At 45.4% G+C, this 20,365-nt stretch overlaps 1 protein-coding gene across 1 annotated transcript in view; it reads left to right on the top strand.

Moving 5' to 3' along the window:
- BFSP2 (beaded filament structural protein 2) overlaps positions 1-20,365 on the top strand; it is a 35,100-nt gene that overhangs the window by 11,880 nt on the left and 2,855 nt on the right. The window contains exons 4-6 of the mRNA XM_008708563.2: positions 690-851; positions 13,046-13,177; positions 19,605-19,825. Of these exons, the coding sequence (XP_008706785.1) occupies positions 690-851; positions 13,046-13,177; positions 19,605-19,825 (515 nt within the window). The remainder of the gene's footprint in view (positions 1-689; positions 852-13,045; positions 13,178-19,604; positions 19,826-20,365) is intronic.

Here is a 20,365-nt window from a genome sequence, read left to right as displayed (position 1 = left end):
AGCGCTGCATAGAACAAACAAAATTACTCTGAAGGTAGACCCAGGCCGTGGTTTGCACGCACTCGTTAAGGAAATTAGGTCAGCTCATTGAGTGACAGGACTCAACGGGACCGCCAACCATGATTCGGTCCATTTCCCTGTGGAATGGCACCGACTCTAAACCACCTCACACGTGTCACTGTGTGAGCGGACATCGAACGTGCTTTCCCCTGTAAAAGTCAAAACCCACCTAACTCTGATTACCTTGGGAAGTTCCTTCTTTTGTCCGACCTTAGGCTGACCAGGAACCCTAAATCCACTTCCTCCTGCTCTTAGCTCAGTCATTTGCCACCACTCTCCACCACTCACTCACCCTTTAGTTACCTCTTAATCTCTCCCAGCCTACTCTGACTTTATGGAATTCATAAATTTCATCTTGCTCTTGTTGCTCACTCTGTGTTATTTTGTTATTTATGTGGGCCCCAGGCTCGTGAACACCAGCCTAGAAATGCCTCCTTCTTGCAAAAGACGGTGGCACGCGTGCTGATGAGAGCGTTGGGGACTTTGCAGTCTCTGTGAAGCCCCATGGTTGGCAGGAGCAGAATGAGAAGCACAAGGGGTGCCCGCAGACCTGGGATTCTGCGGGCTGAAATTCTGTATGCTTTCCTTGTCCTCTGGAACTCACCTGAAGTGTATATTGTCATTTGCAGGATGTGAAAGTGTTGTACAAACAGTTGGCAGGGTCTGAACTGGAACAAATGGGTGTTCCCATTGGCACTGGGCTGGACGACATCCTTGAGACCATCAGGATCCACTGGGAGAAAGATGTTGAAAAGAACCGGGCAGAAGCAGGAGCCTTGCTCCAAGCCAAGGTGAGGCAGGACCTTCTCCCTGTGCAGAAGGAGGCCAAGCAAAGGTGAAAAGCAGTCAACATAGGAAAGACGAAACGCAACAGTTTCAATCTTATTAGACGTAAGAGAAGGACAATTTAAAATAATAACATTTTGTGTCCCTGTCTTAATGCATAACATGTTTAAAATAGTAATCCATTAAAATGCGGACAAGTGCATGGTGAAGTAGGTTCTCCCCTATATTACTGAGGAGTATAAACTAGTATGACATCTCTGAGTAAGGGAATTGATGATATGTATTGAGAATCTTGAAACGCCCCACCTACCAGTTGAATAATCTGGATACTGTCCTAAAGAAGTAATTGAAAATACAGATAAAGTTTATATCTAAATGTATTCATTGCAGCATTCATTATAAGAATGAAAAAATTGGGGGAAAAGCACATAAATGTTTAATAATAAGAGTAAGGCTAAGCCACAACCTTTCCATGCAATGAAATACCAGGTAGTTATTAGAAATACTTATGAAGCATTTATAACAACATGGGAAATGCTCATGTAATAAGGTCAAATGGGGGAAATAAGAGAATACAGAAGGGTATCTACCAGGAAAGAACAGACTTTGTCAAGCACCAAAAAGTAAATATGAGGCTTCCTGGGCCTAACAGTCTATTACAGCTATTCAACTCTGCCCCAGTAGTTTGAAAGACAAAAGGTAACACATGAGCATGGCTGTGTTCTAATAAAACTTTATTGACAGAAACAAGAGGTAGGCTGGATTTGCCTGTGGGCTGCAGTTGGCCAACCCCTGGTACACACAGTAGAAAGCATTCAAACAAAGAAATGAGGCATCAAGAAAAAATTAGAAAGAAAACACTAAAATGTTTTGGTGTTAGCAGTGGTTGTCTTTGAGGGAGGGACCTATTTGACATGTTGAGATGTTTTTTCTTTCTTGTTTTTGAGTATAATATTTTTTTCAAGCTTTTCTTAAGCAGTATGAGTTATATTCATGGAGGGAAACATCTTTTATTTAACCTCGTAAATAATAAAGGAGTTAACCAGTACATAGAATGCACGGGGTTTCTTCTTCCCTTCTCCATCTCCCACCCATGATTCTGACGCACAGGATGAGAACAGAAGAGGAAGGAAAGTGTACAGAAAGTATGAAAAATAAGGTAGCTTATTTTTTGCGAGAAGGCAAGAGGGCTCTGGGTTACTATGCTCTGGGTTACTGTTTGGTGGGTCTCAATCCCAGCTGCCCAGCGGAATTACTCCAGAGCATTGTCAAGAATGCTCATCTAAGACCAATTAAATCAGAAGAAGGAGAGGGACTGTGATTTTTTTCAAACTCTCTGGATGATTCTAATATACAGCCAGGCTTGAGAGCCACCAGAGTTTATAAAAGCTACCCCCAAAAAACCCCAAGGAAAACCTTTTCTGTTCTCCCATCCCCCTCAATCCCCTGCCCCCTCAGTATCAACAGGAACCTTCCCAGCAGGGTCTTCACCAATTCTGGATCCCCCAGTGTTCTCTAGCCTCAAAAACATCTTTACTCCCCATTTCTCTACCCCACCCCCATCCCCTTTCAACAGCCCCTTTTCTTTCTGACCTTAATTCCTTGGGCCAGGTCACTGCAAACTCTCTTTATGGCACATAGTGTCTAGTAGCTGCACGACATGCAGTCTCCCACCCCCAGCCAGGTGAGAAGGGGGAACAACACAAAAGGAAAGTGAAACCAAACCATAGATTTGATTTCAATCCATTGCTTCTTTTTTAGGAGACTCATGAATATTCATAATTCATGACCTTAGACACCATCTCATCCCCTTTCCTCACTTCAGAGGTGAAAAAACAGATCCAGAGAGGGCAGCTGATGTCCTGAGGTCACATAGCCTGCTGGCAGCACCATCGTTCAGCCCTCCTGGCTCTCAGGCCAGGCACCTTTTCTCTTCATTGGGTAGTCGTTCCTCCTCCGTTCTGTTGCCAAAGCCAGATCTCTGTGGCCCAGGAGTTTGCAAACTTGCTTCTGTCCCAACACTCCTGAGGCATACCTCACACTGCAGTGATTATTTATTTGGGGAAAGGGGAAGGGGCGTTGTAAATAACAGAAAGAAATCCTGCATAGAGTGGAAAAGGAAAAAAATCCTGGCCATTATTACTCACCCTTCACCCTCTTGAGAATCATCACCAACCTAACAGTAATTCAAGCATTAATTCTGAACAGATTCATTAGTGTTTTTTTAATAGAGTAATCTAAAGTTACATCTCAGAGAAAACAGACAGTACTTGTTTTCTTTTGGCTAATGCTGCCGGGGCCTCTTGCAGAGAGGCGGAGCTCAGAAAATATTTGCAGAATGAGTGAATTCCTCTGATCATCAACAGAGATCAGAACTGACAGCCAGAAGTCCTCCAATAAATAGTTTTGTCAGTTGCTGTCATGCCCTTGGGGGCTGACATTTGCCCATCCTGAACACCTCTTGTCGGTTTCTTGGCAGCAAAGCATAAATGTGAAATGGCTTAGCACACACTCCTTTCAAACCTTTTGCAGAGAGCATACAGACATGTATTTAATTACCTTTCAGCCTGGGGAGGCTGAAAATTAATTGACATGATTAATTTATGTCTTTGTTTAGGTTTCCCCAGAAACTGACCCTGTCTGAGACAAATATTAAAGAGAAAATGGTTTATCTGGAAGTTGGGGGAGGGGGGAAACCAAAATATCAGTAGAGAAGAAGCAGAGAAGGGAACCAACAAAGAACTCATTATCCAGCCAGCACCCACTGTGGGAAACCAGACTCTGCACCCAAAGGGTTTCTGGGAAACAGTATAGAATACAAGAGAGGGGAAAGGCAAGGAAGCTGGGGTAGTAACACCATTCCCATTAGACATCTGCAGTCTGCTAGCAGAGTGACCTTTCAGAAACTTCAGAGAAAGCTTTCCCAGGCAAAGAAGGGTAGAATCTGGCAGTGGAATGGAAGGGTGGTGAGAACAACATGTTCTGGGATAAAGGTTCCTGAGGGATAGAGGTGGATGCCATCAGCATCTGCTCCCAAGTTACCTGCTAACTCCTCTTATTTTTAAGTCATTAAAAGCTTATGAAGAGGTTCGGGCTAGGTTCTCTCCAACCTCAGCCAGGGATGTCGGGAACTTTGGTGGTCGAGCTTTTGGAGCTTCTCAAGTTGTGTAACTCCATGTTTGGGGGGATCCATTTGGTCCAGAGAATTTCTGGAGGGTTTTCCAGGCCATTTTTTTCTGCTTGTTGTGGTTACCCAATTCTAGATATTGGGGATGCTTGGGGAACTGCAGACAACGTGCCATCCCACCCTCCAGACCTTCTGGCTACCCACGGAATACATCCCCCAGTCTGCAACCCACAGGCCCTAAAAAGGAATATGGGAGAGCCCCTATCATTCACCTGTTTCCTAGCATTCCTATGCTGAGACATTTCCATTCTATAGCAGGCAAGACAAGCTCCATTTTGCATTCTTAACCTCCTCCCTGGGATCTTCCTCCCAGGGAAGGGCTCCACACGCTCACTCCTGGAAGCCTCATCTCTGTCCCTTGTTCACTGCAGTGGGAGGATGTGTACAATAACCAAAGTCTTATTCAATTACCAGCATCAGCTGTGTGGTAGGGTAGGAGGTGCTGACGAGAGAGAACTCAGCTTCCTTTCAATAGCCCCTAGGGGCCGGGAACCTCACAGCAAATGCGCCCATGCTATCTCTTCTGATAGTGGTCTGCACTTGCCTCAGATCAGTTCAAGGCATACGTGGTCAGGAACCTTATGGGAGCTGTAACCATCATGCCTTAAACAGCCCCGATGACAGATTGTGGAGATAGTTGAGAAAGAAGACAGGTGAACAGATGGAGATGAATCATGAGGTTTCTGGTTATTGATAGTCTTAGAGCTGGAAGAGACATTAGCCACTGACTAGAGCAGTGCCCTCCAATAGCAATTTCTGTGAGGATAAGACTTTGTATAGTCTGTGCAGCTATCCACTATGGGAGCCACTGGCCGCATGCACTGTTGAGCACTGGGAATGTGCCTGATCCAACTGAGAAACGGAGTCTTTAATTTTATTTAATGCTTATTAATCTCTATTTAAATAGCTATGTGTGGCTAGTGGCTACCATACTGGACAACATAGGTGTAGATCTAACCATGAGGAGACTAGGAGCCTCAGGTAACATGTCTCCATATCATTCACTTTCACAAACAATAATTTACCCTGCAAGGGCAAATATTTTATATAGAGTGCCATGTCAACACCTTCTCTTTGCTTGCTTGTACAAAGAAGCGTGAATATTTTCTAGAATATATGAAATTGGATTGGAATGGGTTTCGGCTAGTCAACTGGGGTCACTGGCTCTAGATGACAAGGTGGCCCGATGCGGTATCACCACGAGAGCCTACTGGGAGAGTTCCTTTCAAGGAGAATAGAAAGAGCAGAACCCCTAAAGGCATCTGTAACCTAGGGCTCCCTGTGTGTTGATGAGTTGGCTATAATCCCTGATATCTCTTCAGTGAAATAAGCCATGGTCTATTCTGGTGTGCTTGCTGCAAGCACTGAAAGGGAGTCCTCTAGTCTTTCTACACCTCATAGTATGTCACAGGAAGAGCTTTGCAAAAGGGCCCCAGCTCACTTTTATTTCATTTTTTATGTACTTGGATTTTATGTAAGCATTTTTAATATATAATACCTTCACTTGTTTCAAAATTCAAAATTCACAAAACGATATACAGTGAAAGTGACATCCAACCCATGTCCCAGCCACCCAGTTCTTTTCTGCAGATCAATCAATGTTATCCTTTTACTATGAGTCCTTTCAGAGATACTTTATGCACATCCAAGGAAATATGTATATATTCTCTCTCTCTTTCTTTACACAAATAGTAGTATTCGGAACATACTGCTTTTTAGATGCATGATACTATACCATGTTGGGCAGCAAACTATGGCCCACAAGCCAAATCTCACCCACTGCCTGTTTTTGCAAATAAGTTTTATTGGAACACAGCTTTGCTCATTCACTTACATATTGTCTATGGCTGTATTTGCATATACCAGCAGAGTGGAATTGTTGCAATGGAGGCCATATGTCTGCTAAGCCTAAAATATTTACTATCTGGCCCTCAACAAAAAAAAACGCCTGTTCTAGCAATGGATATCTTAGAATTTATTTAATGCCCTGATGATCAATATTTAGGTGGCTTCTAATCTCTTGCTTTTATACATTAGACTAGTCACTAACTATTTGTGTGTGTCCCTCATTTCCCAAAATAGGAATATATTTGCTGGATAAATTCACAGATGTGGAATTGCTGGGTCAAAAATTATGCACACTGGTAATTTTGATAAATATTCTCAAATTACCCTTGGAAAAGGTTGTAACAATTTACGTTCTCATCAGTGATTGAGAGTGCCCAGTTCCCCACATCCTCACTAGTACTGTGAGTTCTCATACCTTGTGATCCTCATCAATATTAGAGGTAAAACATGGTTTTTCAGTGATTTTATTTTGCATTTCTCATATTATAAGGAAGGTAGAACATCTTGGTATTCAGCCATATTGGTCTTGTGCATACTATCAGGTCATATCTCTTGCTCATTTTTATTATGTCTTGGGCTTTTTATTACTGGTTTGTAGTGACTCTTTGTACACTATAGAAATTAATCCTCTCCCCGCAATAAGTTGTAAATATGTGCCCAGCTTGTCAATTGTCTTCTCACTTAAGTTATGGTAGTTCCAGGTGGCTTTCAAAAGGTATTGTTAGCCAATAAGGCAGGGTTACTATAGGAGCTAGGAGGCCAGGATTTGGTTCCTGTCACTATACATTACAGGAGTGTGGCCAAGATGGTCAGAGCTGGGGGACAGAGTGAGGGGAATCAGAATAGTTGTTAAAAGGGAAACTAAAGAGGCTATCTCCCTGAGGTAGGCACTACCTGTCTTTCACCTGTCCTTTACCCTTACCCAGTACAACATGTATATTGTAGAGGGCACTCCCAGGCCCTCAGCCTCCACGTTGTGTTTCCAACCCCACAACTTGTCGACAACCAACATTTGAATAACTATCTATATAGAGGATCACCCAATACTGTAACCTCCACATGCTACCAAGTAATAGTCACTCACTCGCTCATTCAGACTCCATTTGTCAAGCACAAAGCAGGTGCCAGGACTTGTGCATGGGGCTGTGGGCACAAAGTTCCAGGTCTGTCCCTGGCCACCAGATTCTGCAATCTCAATGCTATCTTAGGTACTTCTCAATGGTAGCTCTTTCCCATGAAAAGGGTAGGGACCTTACTTCTAATATAAGAGACTTGCAAAGATAAAACAACCCAAATCCCTGAGAAATGAAAGTAGTATGGTTTGCGTTCAACATTTATCAGTCTCTGAGAAGGGACAGAGCTGAGGAGTCCCTTCTTCAGAATGGGATGATCTCCATGAACCAGAAGAAAAATACTACCATTTAAACATCAATAATTACTTTAAGAAGAACATATTTTTCTCTTCGGAATCACATTCACTGCTGAGCCTCTTCCACCGCCTTCATCAGCAGGTACACACTTCCTTATGACCGAGGGACAGCAAGTCGCAAAGCCAGGGTGTCCCTCAGTGTGTCCTTGGGCAGCTTCCGCTGCGGCTGGGAATTGGTCCCATAGCCTTTCGTGAGCAGCTTCAATAGCCAGGCAGTTCTTGTGCCAATTCAAGGAGACACTTGGCTTAGCCAGGCCAGCCCTTCTGCCAACACTGACGTTTCACCGAGTGAGACATGTACTTCTTTTTAGTTCCCACTAAGGAGAGCTCATGTCTCAGGTGAAGACCAGATGGCATCCAGCCCTCTCCCAAATAAATCCTGTGTCTGCCTGGAGTGGGTCAGGGCTGGGGATGCTGCTTGTCCAAAGCTATCCTTAGCTAAATAACATTTATATGATACTCCATGGTCATTATAGTACAGATAGCTAATCCTCCTAATGCAAAGGAGATTGATTTTGTTCCACTGCCAGCGGACCGTCCTTTGCTGTAGTCTCTTGCATGGGACTAGGACATATTGTAGACCTTTAGTAAGTGTGTTGGTATAAAACACCATGTTATGTCCGCAGGGCAGGCAGAGGGGTCAGTAAGAAGTTGTCCCTGCACACAAGGTACCTACAATCTAGCGCGAGGTTGGCTGGGTGCAGGTGGCAGGCGACGGATAGAAAGACCGTTCTTCTACAAGCAGAATACAACATGCGGTGAGAGCAGTGCCCGCAGAACGCTTAGTAAGACTGTGCCAAGGGCCCTGACTGCGTTCTAAGCACCTGACAGGCTTGTTCCTCTTCCATCTTCCCACTGTGAATTAGGTATTGTGATCTTATCCATTTCACAGAGGACGGAACTGAGGCACAGAGAGGTTAGTCACTTTCCCAAGAATACACAGGTCCAAAGTGGTAGAACCAAGATTCAGACCACATATTCTGATTCCAGAATATGTTCAGTTCAGAACACTCTGAACTGTTAGTTTGGCCTGGACAGATCACATGGGGTGTGGGGGAGTCTTGATTCATTGTCTCATGGAATGTGAGTGTCCAGAAGGTTATGCCAGACTTTTGTCATGATCTTCCCAAACTGTGATTCTGTGCCCTCCCTGTGGGATAAGATTCCTCTGTGATACAAGCTGGGAAGCCTCTGTCTCCCCAAGGAATCCATTGCTTTCCCTTTCTCCATGATAGTGAACATCATGAGGTTAGTGATCCCATGAGGTCTAGGAGGCTGCAGAGCAAGGCGGTCAGCTGTACTCGGCAGCAGAGCCAGGCTCTTGTAGAGCTTTTGTTCGCCAGCTGCAAAAACAGAGAGCTTGAGGGACTGGGTGAAATCCACACAGCAACTGCTGGAGAAAGGCAGAGTCCACATCTCAACTCTCAGCCGTCACCTTGGATACATGTTCTGCTACGAACACACCTGCATGGCAGAGGGGTGGGTTTGGCGATGGCTCTTTTCCCCCCTCCATTTGGAGACTCTCAAATACTTCTTTCTGACTTACACCAAAGCATGCTGCTTTTCTGCTATCCCATCCGTCTTTTGTAGGCAATAACGTGTACATTTAATTTAAATTTTTTATTTGAAATTTTTTATGTTTCAAAGTGTCAATATGCTCTCCTGTCCCAGAAATATAGATGGAGTGCAAACACGGCAGCCTGGCTCCTACGCAGCGGAGCCGAGATTTCAGGCTGGTGTGCAAGCCTGGGGACCAGCATATTCGCATCTCATTACACATCCTAGCAACTGCACGGAGCAACAGAACACAGCCCTGCCTTCCTATCCTCAGGGTCTAGAATGACACACCTGCTGTTTGCTCTGTGAGGAGAAATCTTGAAGGCATTGGGTTGAAATGGAAACAGAAGTAGTTATTAATCAGAAAGCATAACTCTAAAAAGCCATCGGAAAAGAACAGGTAATACTTTTAGGTGAGTCAAAGCAGTTGATTGTCCCCAGACGAAGGGCAAGTATCATTTGTAAGCTGATTTGAGAAGGTATGGGGCATGATATAAAATGACACTGAATCCCATAGTGATCAAATTCATTTTTTAATCTTAATTAAACTTATAAGAATCTTAATTAAACTGTGTAAGAAAGTTTCCATTTGGTGCTGGTAGGTCATTAACACTTCTCTTATACTCATCAATCTCACCTTTCAGCAAAGAGAAAGCAGGCTTTGGGACTCAGCAACGTGGTGGGCAACATTCCCTCAAATATAATAACATTGGTTTTTTTAAATTTTATTAATTTTTCAGCTATTTTTTGTCTATGACCAGTTTTACAGTTTTATCAGTTTCCGTAGCAATCTGGAACTTTGTTCCCATGAACCAGGCATTACATGGGGGTTTTAAATGCAGATTCCTGGGCCCACTCAGATCTCCTGAATCAGAACCTGCATTTTCACAAGCTCCCTAGATGATCCTGATGCAGGGTCCTCTGACACCTCATCTACAGTTTCCATTTTAAACACATTCATTTACAAAGAAAAAGTGAATCGATTTAAATAAAAAGTGTTCGAATTAGTATTCAGACATGTGAAAAGCCATGCTGCTTGTCGAATGTTTGGGAAATACTGGGATACAGCATTCATGCCCCCAGAGACCAGAGCATACCTCTGAATAGAGACCACCCATTGTCTGGGTTGAGAGGAGGGCAGATTATATGGGGGATTGTGGTGAGAGTCTTGGCCAGCAGATTTACCCCAGGCTCACCCACCTGGGCTTTGAAACTTGCCTTCAGTGGGACTACTTCCACTCATGCCCGCCTCTTCCCCACGGCGTGCTGGTAATGTTTCATATCTGCTCTCTGTGGAAAAATGTAACCATGTGTGTTTGTTCGCAGTCAGATTCACAATACCACATAAAGGTAACATAGAAATTTCTGTTGATGTTTTCTTTATATAATTTTAGAGATAACATTAATTTTAGGAAAAAATATGTACTTTGCTTTTCTATTTACACCTATACCTTCAGTGTGACTTGCTATTTCATGCAAAATCTGCCAGCTGTTTTAATAATTCTGTCATCAACAATCATGTCACAAAATCAGATTATAAAATATGCTTCATTATTAATATCTGATTAAGCAAAAAGCCACGCACACCAATGATAAATGAGGATAGCTCTGATAGGAATTTTGGTTGATATTTCCATTGACCTTAATGAGTTCTTTCATCAATGATATGAGTAACTTCTTTGCAAATCAGATTAATAGTTTGTAAATATTGGAAAGATATTCCCTCTAATTTTTTTGCTATTCATAATGTGACAGCTACAGACATGACCCATTTTAAGTTTAATCTGCATTATTAACATTTTCTGCATCCCTTTCTTAAGTCTAGAGAGTCAGCAAAACAACAATTCAATCCCTGATTTGTAGTGTTTGCCAATTTCCATGAGGTAACTAACTCTCGCCATAGCAGATTTCAAACTCCTAACTTAGTGTAAATAAGCACAGAGTTTGGAAGAGATGCTCAGACGTCACCATTAAATGTTACTCCTACCACACAGGTACCACTGATATAAATAACTCTGATAGCACAGATAATGATAAAATGTAAATAATTAGCAAGTGATGTGTTTGGAGTTTTTGTTACCATTTTAATATAACTTAATTGTAAGTGGATATAATTTAATTTTTAATGACGGCTGTGTTTACCAACTAGCTTACAAACTTCCTGAAAATTTAACCCTCGGCTCTCATGAGCTATCAGGCGCGGGCTCCAGCTGCCGGCTGCCCCTGCCCGCTCTATGCACCTGCACCTCTCAACTCAGTCTGTCTGCCAGAACCCCATCCTCCCACCGTCCACCCACCCACACAGCCCACCTGGCCAAGTCCCAACCCCAAAGACAGGGAGAGAAACGGGGCAACCCATTGCAGCAGGACTTGACAGAGCTCAAGGATGTTTTAGAGGGGTCCACCTTCACTCTGGGGAAGACAGGTCCACTTTCAGGTGTCTTGATGGATTGGTGGGAGCAGCGGCTTTCAAACCTGGTTGCGAGCACAGCTCTGGCCAGCTCTGCCCCTCATAGGCCATACGATCTTGAGTAAATAACTCAGTCTCTCTGTGCCTCAGTTTCCTCATGTAAAATAGGAATAACAATGACACTGGCTTCATAGGGTCGTGAAGATTTACTGAAATAATGGACTTAATGCTGTTAAGGCAGTGCTTAGCGCAGTATAAGCGCTTAACGCATATTAGTTATCACTAGTAGTATTCAACCTACAGTGGCTTTTACAAACTCATTTATTGGTTAATATTACTTCTTCCACATAAAAAAAATATATGCAGTCACTATTTGCATGCTTTTAAGGTTTTAAAATTTCTGCATGTATAACCTGTTGGAAGCATCATAGTCACTCCACTCACTGTCATCTGTGTTCTGTGGGCAGGGACTGGGGCTCAGAGAGGCTGAATGATGGCCTGGGGACACACAGCCATGGACCGACCGACTGGTCAGAGATGGGCCCACAGCTTCCATTCTCCTTTAGCTGATCCCAGACCTTTAATGGACATCTTTGTTGAGCTCTTTCTAGCCCTCACACAGGAAGAACTACACCTGAGATGTGAGCCCTTGGACCCGGGTTTTCTTAGTCGGTTAGATTGGACTATTTCTGCATAACCCTATAAATAAGTATTCATATGTAGTAAAAATGGTCAATCCAGACAGCCAGTAAACTAGGGGAGAAAACGGGTTTTTTCTCCCATAAAACTGGCTTAGAGACATGTGTCAGACTGTACCAAAGATGAATGAAGGTGATCTCAAGTTTTTCCCCCTTTCTCCAGCAGACAGAAAGAGTAGCAATGACCTACTCCCGTGAAAGTATGGGAAAGAATCAGACTATGTCCTTCTTGCTCAGGGAGAGATTGCGAAACACAGACCTTCCCCTTGTGTTCACAGTTGTGGCCAGACTGGTTTTTACAAGGAAACAGGGACTATCAGACCAAGGTGGATAGTTCCTCATTTGAAGAAGGTGTGGGGCAATCGGCACTGCCTGACAGTACTGGAACGGGTTACCAGTTCTCTGAAAGGCAATTTGGCAACATCCATCAAAATGATAGATGCATACCCTTTGACTCAGCAGTTCCACTGCAGGGATTTACCCCTCGGAGATACCCCCATGTGTGGAAAATGAGCGTTGTAGGGTTATTCTTACACCACTGTTTGTAACAGGCAAGGACTGGAAACAATCTAAGTGCTAATCAGTGCAGGGCTTCTAAATAATTACAGTACTTCCAAACAAGGCAATACTGTGGAGCCATTAAAAGAATGTAATGGATCTATGTATACTGGTGAGAATATTTTCTAAGATGTATGAAGTACCAAAGCAAGGAGAGGATGATCACATATACTTACTTATAAATATACGAAATATTTCTGGAAAGAGGTTAAAGAAACTGGAAACGGAAGAACTGTAATTAGAGCATAGGGACAAAAGGAAACTTTCTCCTATAAACCCTTCAGAAAAAGCTTTTGAATTTTATTCTGCTTGTATGCACTATATGTTCAAACTAAATAAATGCTTGTATACAAATCGGTGGGGGTGCCTGTGGAAAAAGAGGACTTTTTCAATCTGCCAGCTGTTTGCTCTGAGTCAAAGGCAATGGAGTGGTGCCTGGGAAGGGTGAGAGGAAAGGTGGGGTTCGGGCTGTGCACACACCCCTGCTCACGCGGAGACCTGACCCTCCACAGCAACAGGCAGAGGTGGCCCGCATGGCACAGACCCAGGAAGAGAAGCTGGCCGCTGCCCTCAGGCTGGAGCTGCACAACACTTCGTGCCAGGTCCAGAGCCTCCAGGCGGAGACGGAATCCTTGCGGGCCCTGGTGAGTGCGCTGGGAAGAGTCCTGGCATTTCTTCAATTTTAACTCTCAACTGTTGAGCTCTAGTCATCTGGGTCAGAGTTCACAAGAGATTTGCATCTCACAGCATGTGAGTCTTGAGGCCTGAAAGGGTCATCTGATACTGAATCACAACAAGTATAGTGAACGCTATTAGTGCCCCACAGAAATACCTGTGAGTGTTGGTGGCTTACACCCACAGACGTCCCTTTTCAGGGGCCCCACTTCTCCAGAGAATTGGCCTCAGCCAGGCAGTAGACACCAGGCCTAGGTGGTTAGGCCCGCCTCCTCTAGCCCTCAGCCAATGACTAGCTGACGTGGGGTTTAAAAACCCAGCCCACTTGCTTCCTGGTGGAATGGGTTTTACCAGGTAATTCGCACTCCCAGGCTCTGTGGGATCAGGCTGTACCAGACTCCAATTGAGACTTCCCGCTGGCTTAGCACCTTCCTCTGTCCTATCCTGCTTTCCTTGCTCCCCTTTTCTTGAGAGCAACCCCTTACTTATTTACATGTACCAGGATCCCTGCCCCACCCTCTGCTTCTGGGGAACCCAACCTAAGACTAGGAAGCTCCTCAGACTCACTGAGGTTTGTGGGAAAGTCTCTTGCATCATTTATTATTATTATTATTATTAATAATTAAAATAATTAATAATAATACAGCAATTCACCCTCACATCTCATCTGGAGTGCATGAGGGGATTGTTCATGTAATCCTTGTGCAACTGAGGTGGTCTGGACTCCACCGAGGCCCAAGGAGCCCCTGTCTCCCATCAGCTTCAAGACTTGGGAAAGTTCCAATACTATCGCTAGTACCCCCTTCTTCTACCACTCCCCATACACCCTCCCACCGAAATCCGTTCCATCACCCAACCAGCACCTCCCAATGCAGTCTTAGCCTACCATCAAGTTAGCTCAAGGATTTATTCTAGTTGGTCCCCTCAGAAACAACGTTTTCGCTGCCCGTGGCCAAGATCATTCCATCACCCCCAGTTCCCCTCCTTCACGTGTCTTCAGTTCCCTTGGGTACATTGTTCTCTGGCCAACAAGGTCACATGATGCCCAGTCAGCTCAGGGAGATGCTCAGTCTTGCCACAGCATAGCACAACATGACACACATCTCGCTGCCACTGCTCTCCCACACATTGTGATGGGATCAGGGTCAGTGCAAGGGGATGTGAGAAAAGGATCTGAGGTGAGACAAATCAGGAAACTACAGCCTAAAGCAATGCTACTTTAGATTTAAAAAAATTGTCTGAAAGACAATTGCACTATTTACTCAGAGTTATGTGAATTTTATGCTAATCAGTTTTATTTCCCTGCCATAACCCTTGATCCTAATACTAGGGGTGCTGCCTTTTGCCCACGTCGCTTTAAACACGGTTAAGGGGCTGTCATTTATTCCCCAGATGTCCTTGTGGCTGCCAAAATTGCCCCTCTTCCAGAGATAAAAAGTGCCAGGCAAAACGTTGGGGACATACATTCAACCCCACATCAACAGAAAAGTCTGGATGAACTGCACCTGAGTGGAGGTGGCCCATCACTCAGCATACATTCCACACATATACTGGCTGCCTACTGCATGCTAAGCACTCTGTGAGGTAGGTCCCAGGGACACAAACATGAAGTGGATGTTTTCCGTCCTCTCAAAGCTCATAACCGGATTGGGTTTAACCAAATGACTGAACACAGCAGAGGGTGCTGTGCTCCCCAGAGCAGTTGCTCCTAGCAGCCTCCATGCTCAGCAAGCGCCAGCCTGCCCTCACCTCTGTCCCTCAGCAGATGCTGTCACCTGCACCATTCTGCAGGTAAGATTAAGGTCCTCCAACATGAGGTCTCTGTCCTCTGTTTCCAACCTCAAAATGTCTCTGAAGTTTTATCCACCCTCTCCTCCCTTCAGTAAACTTCCCCTGTCCACTATTGCCCCATCTGGGACATTCCTCTAGCTACTGTCCCCTCTCTTCTGCATTTTCAGTGTTCCCCTCCCCCGGCATTGCCTGGGGGTAAAACAGAAAGTCTTTCTATGCCAGACCTTCCAGCACTACCCCGCGCTTGGGCTTCAATCACAGACCAGCCCAGATTCTACAGAAAGGGAAATGCCCAGAACACACCCTTTGCTCTCCTATACTTGAGCCCTTGGACATGTTCTTCCCATGGCTGGAAGGAGACCCCTCCCCCCAACTCTGCCCACCTCTACCTGTCCTCACACCCTTGGCACAGGTGAGGTGGAAGATACTCAAGTGCTGCATCCAGCAAAAAGCCTAGATCCTGACTCCCACAGGTGGGGTGATCTCTCCACCTGCCACCCACTTGCATTCAGAGCCCTGTGGTTCATGGGATTATATCATCTTATCCACTGACATCACATTAATTCCTTGAGGGCAGAGACCATGTCTAATTTATCTGATGTCCCCAAATCACTGGATGAGTGTTCAAAACGTAATTTCTTCAAAGTGATACTAATAGTCATGAGAGCGTGCTCACATGCATTCTCTCCTCGGACCCTCATAGAAACACTGAGAAGTGCCCTGGGCTGGGACTGACAACCCATTCTGCAGAAGAGCAAACTGTGGTTCAGGGGTTTGCCCATGAACAGGAGTAACAAGTGGAGAGGCTGAGCCCTTCTGGCTCTATGACTCCCCTAGACCACAGCGGGCCTCTGGAATTGGGGATTGGCTCTCACTCTGGAATCTGGAATCTTGATTCCTCTACTCATTAGCAGAGTGGTGTCTCTAAGACTCTGTTTTCTCACTTGCAAAGTGAGGTTCTATTTGGGTTATCATATGTATCTGCCGTGTTAGTGGCTTAAGCCAACAGTAGAAACTGTGTTCATTCACTCACAGTTAGGCGGAGTCTGGCAGAGACAGCTGCGGCGTCTGCTGGGGGCGGACATCCAAGAATGGCGACTTCCGCTCCTATGTGTGGCACCTCAGCTGTGCATCTCTTTCTCCCTCTGTGGGGCCTAGTCCAGGTGGCTAGCTTTGACTTCCTCAAATCATGGCAGTCATGTCGTCGGACTTCTGACGTGGCATCTGGCTTCCCTCTGAGCGTCAGGAGTCACCAGGCCTCTTAACACCGGGGCTTGAATATCACTGAAAGTCCCTGAATCTCACTTATACAGAACTCTGTTGGTCTAAGCAGTCAGCAGCCATCCCACATCCCACAGGAGGAAAAAGAAACGCCACTTCTTGATCAGGCACTGGCAAGGCCACCTAGAGAAAGAACATGTGGGACGGAGATAGGGATCGCAGCTGCCTTTAGAAATGTGATCTGCCGGGGACCGAACACAATTTACCTCATAAAGTCATGGGCATGATTAAGGAAACCATGCAGGTCAAGTCCTTAGCACGGTGCCTGGCACAGAGCGAGCAATCAATAAGTGGTATCTATTATTGGTTATCATTGTAAAATTCTTATTATCACTGCTGGTATAGTAATCCCAAGTTGGCCTCATCTGATCACCTCATTTAAACCCCGCGGTCCCAACTACCGTAACAAATCGGAAGAAAACTCTCACCCCCAACCAGAAGACCTAGGAGTAGTGACATGCTGGCTGAGCTTGGGACCCAGGACAGGCCACCTCTGTCCCCTGCCAGCTAGTAGATCAGAGCTCTGGTCACTGGGCCTTACAGCCAAGGTCAGGAGCCCAGACAGCCAGAGTAAGTAGCACACCTTCCTGCAGCTTTCAGATACAGCTCAGGCCATCCAGCTAGCCCTGTCATCATTGGTTATCATTGTTTGTGCACACACACAAGGCCCCTGCAGCTCACACAGGCCTCGGATAGGCGGGCTGGCGGCACGTGCAGCCCCCTTTGCCAGCAAGGCACTGTTTGTACTGGCAGCCAGGCACTGGTAATGGTGCTTACAGCCTACTGAGCTCTGTGTTCTGTCAACTCAAATCAGGAATGGAATTCAAGACCAGAAATCACATAAGGTCACTATTCTTACTTTCTGGAAGGTTTAGCAATTCAAGGAAGTCCCTTCAAATCTCCAGAAACTGGGGAAAGAGTGTGTGCTTCTATGACCTGGGTTTGCTTGTTGGTGTTGTGTTGCTGTGGGGACTGGAGTTGGGAGATGGGCAGCAGTGGCCTGATGGATGTCAGGGACTTAGGTGGGAAAGCTGGACCGGGACACTGAGGATGGGGCAGAAGAGACAGAGGACCTCTGAGAGGTGTTTCCAAGAACCTACATTGGGCGATGGTCCTAAGTCGTCAAAGGAAACCTCAGGCCACATACAGAAGTCACCTGTGAACATGGAGCAAAAACTGTAGACAGATGATCCAAACAGGATTCCATTTGTTATTTCCAAACAACAGGTGTTACAGGTCCAACATCAACACCAAACACTACGAACCAAGGAATTTCCTGATAAACAAAGGGGGAAAACCGAGAAGGTTTGGAACAAGTGATTCTCAAAGTGCAGGTGGCCATTTCTGCATCTTCATTGCCATAGAGGGGTTTTCAGATCTCACCAAAATAATAACCCTAGACCAGATACTGATCTAGATTTATTTTCTACTAGTTACATTTTTTGCCACCTGTAAATGTTCCTAGGATGGGAATCTGACTCTATATTCTTATGTCCTGTGGAATTAAGATGGTTTAAATTAAGATGATATGGTGGCCCCTGCTTAACAGGAGCCATGATTCAAGATGGCATCATGACCAAGAATCTTCCATTTCAACCACAGTAATCAAAAAGGTATGAAAAATCTCCTCCTATGAGACAGGGTACAGAAAGTTCTTTTAATGAGATTTTACTTCAATTTGAAAAGATATTTATCTGTTCTCATGTGTTATATAAAAAACCAGATGCTGAATTATAGGTGCACCATGATTACAACTATTAAAAAATGTTAAACACAGATGCACACAATATTTTAAACCTGTTTTTTAGTCAGCCCTACAGTCTGTAAATCTTGCTATATGGAAAGATGAGGTTTCCAGTCTAACAGGGAGACACGTAGGGCAATAAGTGTAACCATAATACAAGTGCTGTCATCCTGGGCATCACACCCAGATGAGCACCTACTCTGTGCCAGCCCGTCTTATCACAGGGGTTACAGAAACTTCATTTCTGCTCTCAAGAGCTCACCATCTGGTAGAGGAAACATGCCCCTAAGAAGCTCAGCCCACTGTTATTACAAGTTTAAGGGCATGCATGTACTTGGGCAGCCATGGAAACCCTAAGGAGGGGGCCCTAACCCCACCTGGTGAGGGAAAGGGCAAGAGACTATCAAGGAAGTCTTCCTGGAGGAGGTGACCCCTAAGCTTGGACTTGGGGAAGAGTAGAAATGATCCAGGTGAGAAGGAAGGAGAGATACAAATCCATATTTGGACTTTCGACAGAGCAGTTGCTGTTGTGTGGAGAATGCTGGGGCAGGAAGAACTAGAGACCAACAGATGAGCTACAAGCTACTGAGGTTACCCCAGGGGAGCAGTGATAAGCATTCATCCTGGACAATGGTGGCCGGGGGAGAGAGGGCACAAATGTGAAGACTTTCCAGAATATATAAGAGGCAGGACTCAGTGATGATTGATTTGGGGAAGGAAGGAAGATGAGAAGCCAGTGGCTCCACTGTGGACACATTGATTTGAGGTGCCCATGGATTGTATATATTTCCAGGAAGAAATTCAGTAGCAGGTTTATGCTCTGGGGAGAGGTCTGTCCTGGAAACATCAATGCAAGAGTCATCAGGAGAGAGACAACTAAAATCCTGAGTGTGGCAGAGACCAACCAACACAGGCACAGGAAGCACAGCTCAGGGAGAAACAGGCTCAGGATGCGGCAGTGGGGAGCCCACAGTGAAAGGGCAGCAAGGGGAAAAGGCATTAGCCAAGGTGTGCTACTAACACACTAAAGAAGAAACGACTGAGTGTTTAAAGGCCAGAGACATTCATTCAAACTCTGGCAATCTGGGCAAGGGTGCTGGACAAGAAGGCATTTTAGCTGAATGATGGATGGGGTTTCCGCAGTGGAGAAGGAAAGGGCCCCCCAGGGAGTGAGAAATCATGAGCAAAAAGGCCCAGAGGCAGTTCAGAGAGCAAGATTTCTTTGAAAAAACACCTGCAAACTGCCTCCCCTGTGTGTGTATGTCAATTTCTCACTCTCGTTTTTTCTCTCATTATCATTCTCTCTCATCATTATACTTCATCTTTCTCCCTCTCCTTTCCCTCCTGTCTTCCTCCCTGCACTCCCTCATCAGAAGGATCAGTGAACTAGACTAAACAAGAGTCTGGCCTCCCGGAGGGGGATTCATCATTTTCCTCCGCAAGCCAGTGAGGCCATTGTCCTTGGAGTAATGGACAGCCCAGGCCCAGTGCAGCCCCTTCCACAGCTCTGCCCACCTCCCTCTTCAAGGGCCCTGCCTGCGCCCTCGGGTGTGGACTGCGTTGCGTTCTTTCTTTGGCAGAAACGAGGCCTGGAGAACACGTTGCACGACGCCAAACACTGGCACGACATCGAGCTCCAGAACCTGGGCGCCGTGGTGAGCAGGCTGGAGGCGGAGCTTAGGGAGATGCGCTCCGAGGCCGAGCAGCAGCAGCAGGCTCGCGAGCACCTGCTGGCGCACAAGGCCCAGCTGCAGAGGGACGTGGCGTCCTACCACGCCCTGCTGGACAGGGAGGAGAGCGGGTGAGCCTCCCCTCGGCCTTCATTCCTGTGACAGGTGTATGTACTCATGGGTTTGAAATGAAAAGTTTTTTAAACACTATAGACGCAATTAAGGTAAGAAGGAGAAATCACCCTTAAACTCCCCAGCACGCGCCACGCGCGCGCGTGCACACACACACACACACACACACACTCCCACGGCCTGTGTCCTTGCAGGATTTTTTTTTCAAATTTATTTTTTTAATTTAAATTCAATTAATTAACATATAATGTATTATTGGTTTCAGAGGCAGAGGTCAGTGATTCATCAGTCTTACATAACACTCGGTGCTCATTACATCACGTGCCCTCCTTAATGTCCATCACCCGGTTACCCATCCCCCAAAGCCCCTCCCCTCCAGCAACCCTCAGTTTGTTTCCTATGATTAAGAGTCTCTTACGGTTTGTCACCTTTCTGGTTTCATCTTGTTTTGTTTTTTCCTCTCTTCCCCTATGATCCTCTGTTTTGTTTCTTAAATTCCACATATCAGTGAGATCATATGATAATTGTCTTTCTCTGGC

The sequence above is a fragment of the Ursus maritimus genome, unplaced genomic scaffold, assembly GCF_017311325.1.
Source record: "Ursus maritimus isolate PB19 unplaced genomic scaffold, ASM1731132v1 scaffold_20, whole genome shotgun sequence".
Taxonomy (NCBI): domain Eukaryota; kingdom Metazoa; phylum Chordata; class Mammalia; order Carnivora; family Ursidae; genus Ursus; species Ursus maritimus.
This window is presented reverse-complemented; position numbering and strand designations above follow the sequence as displayed.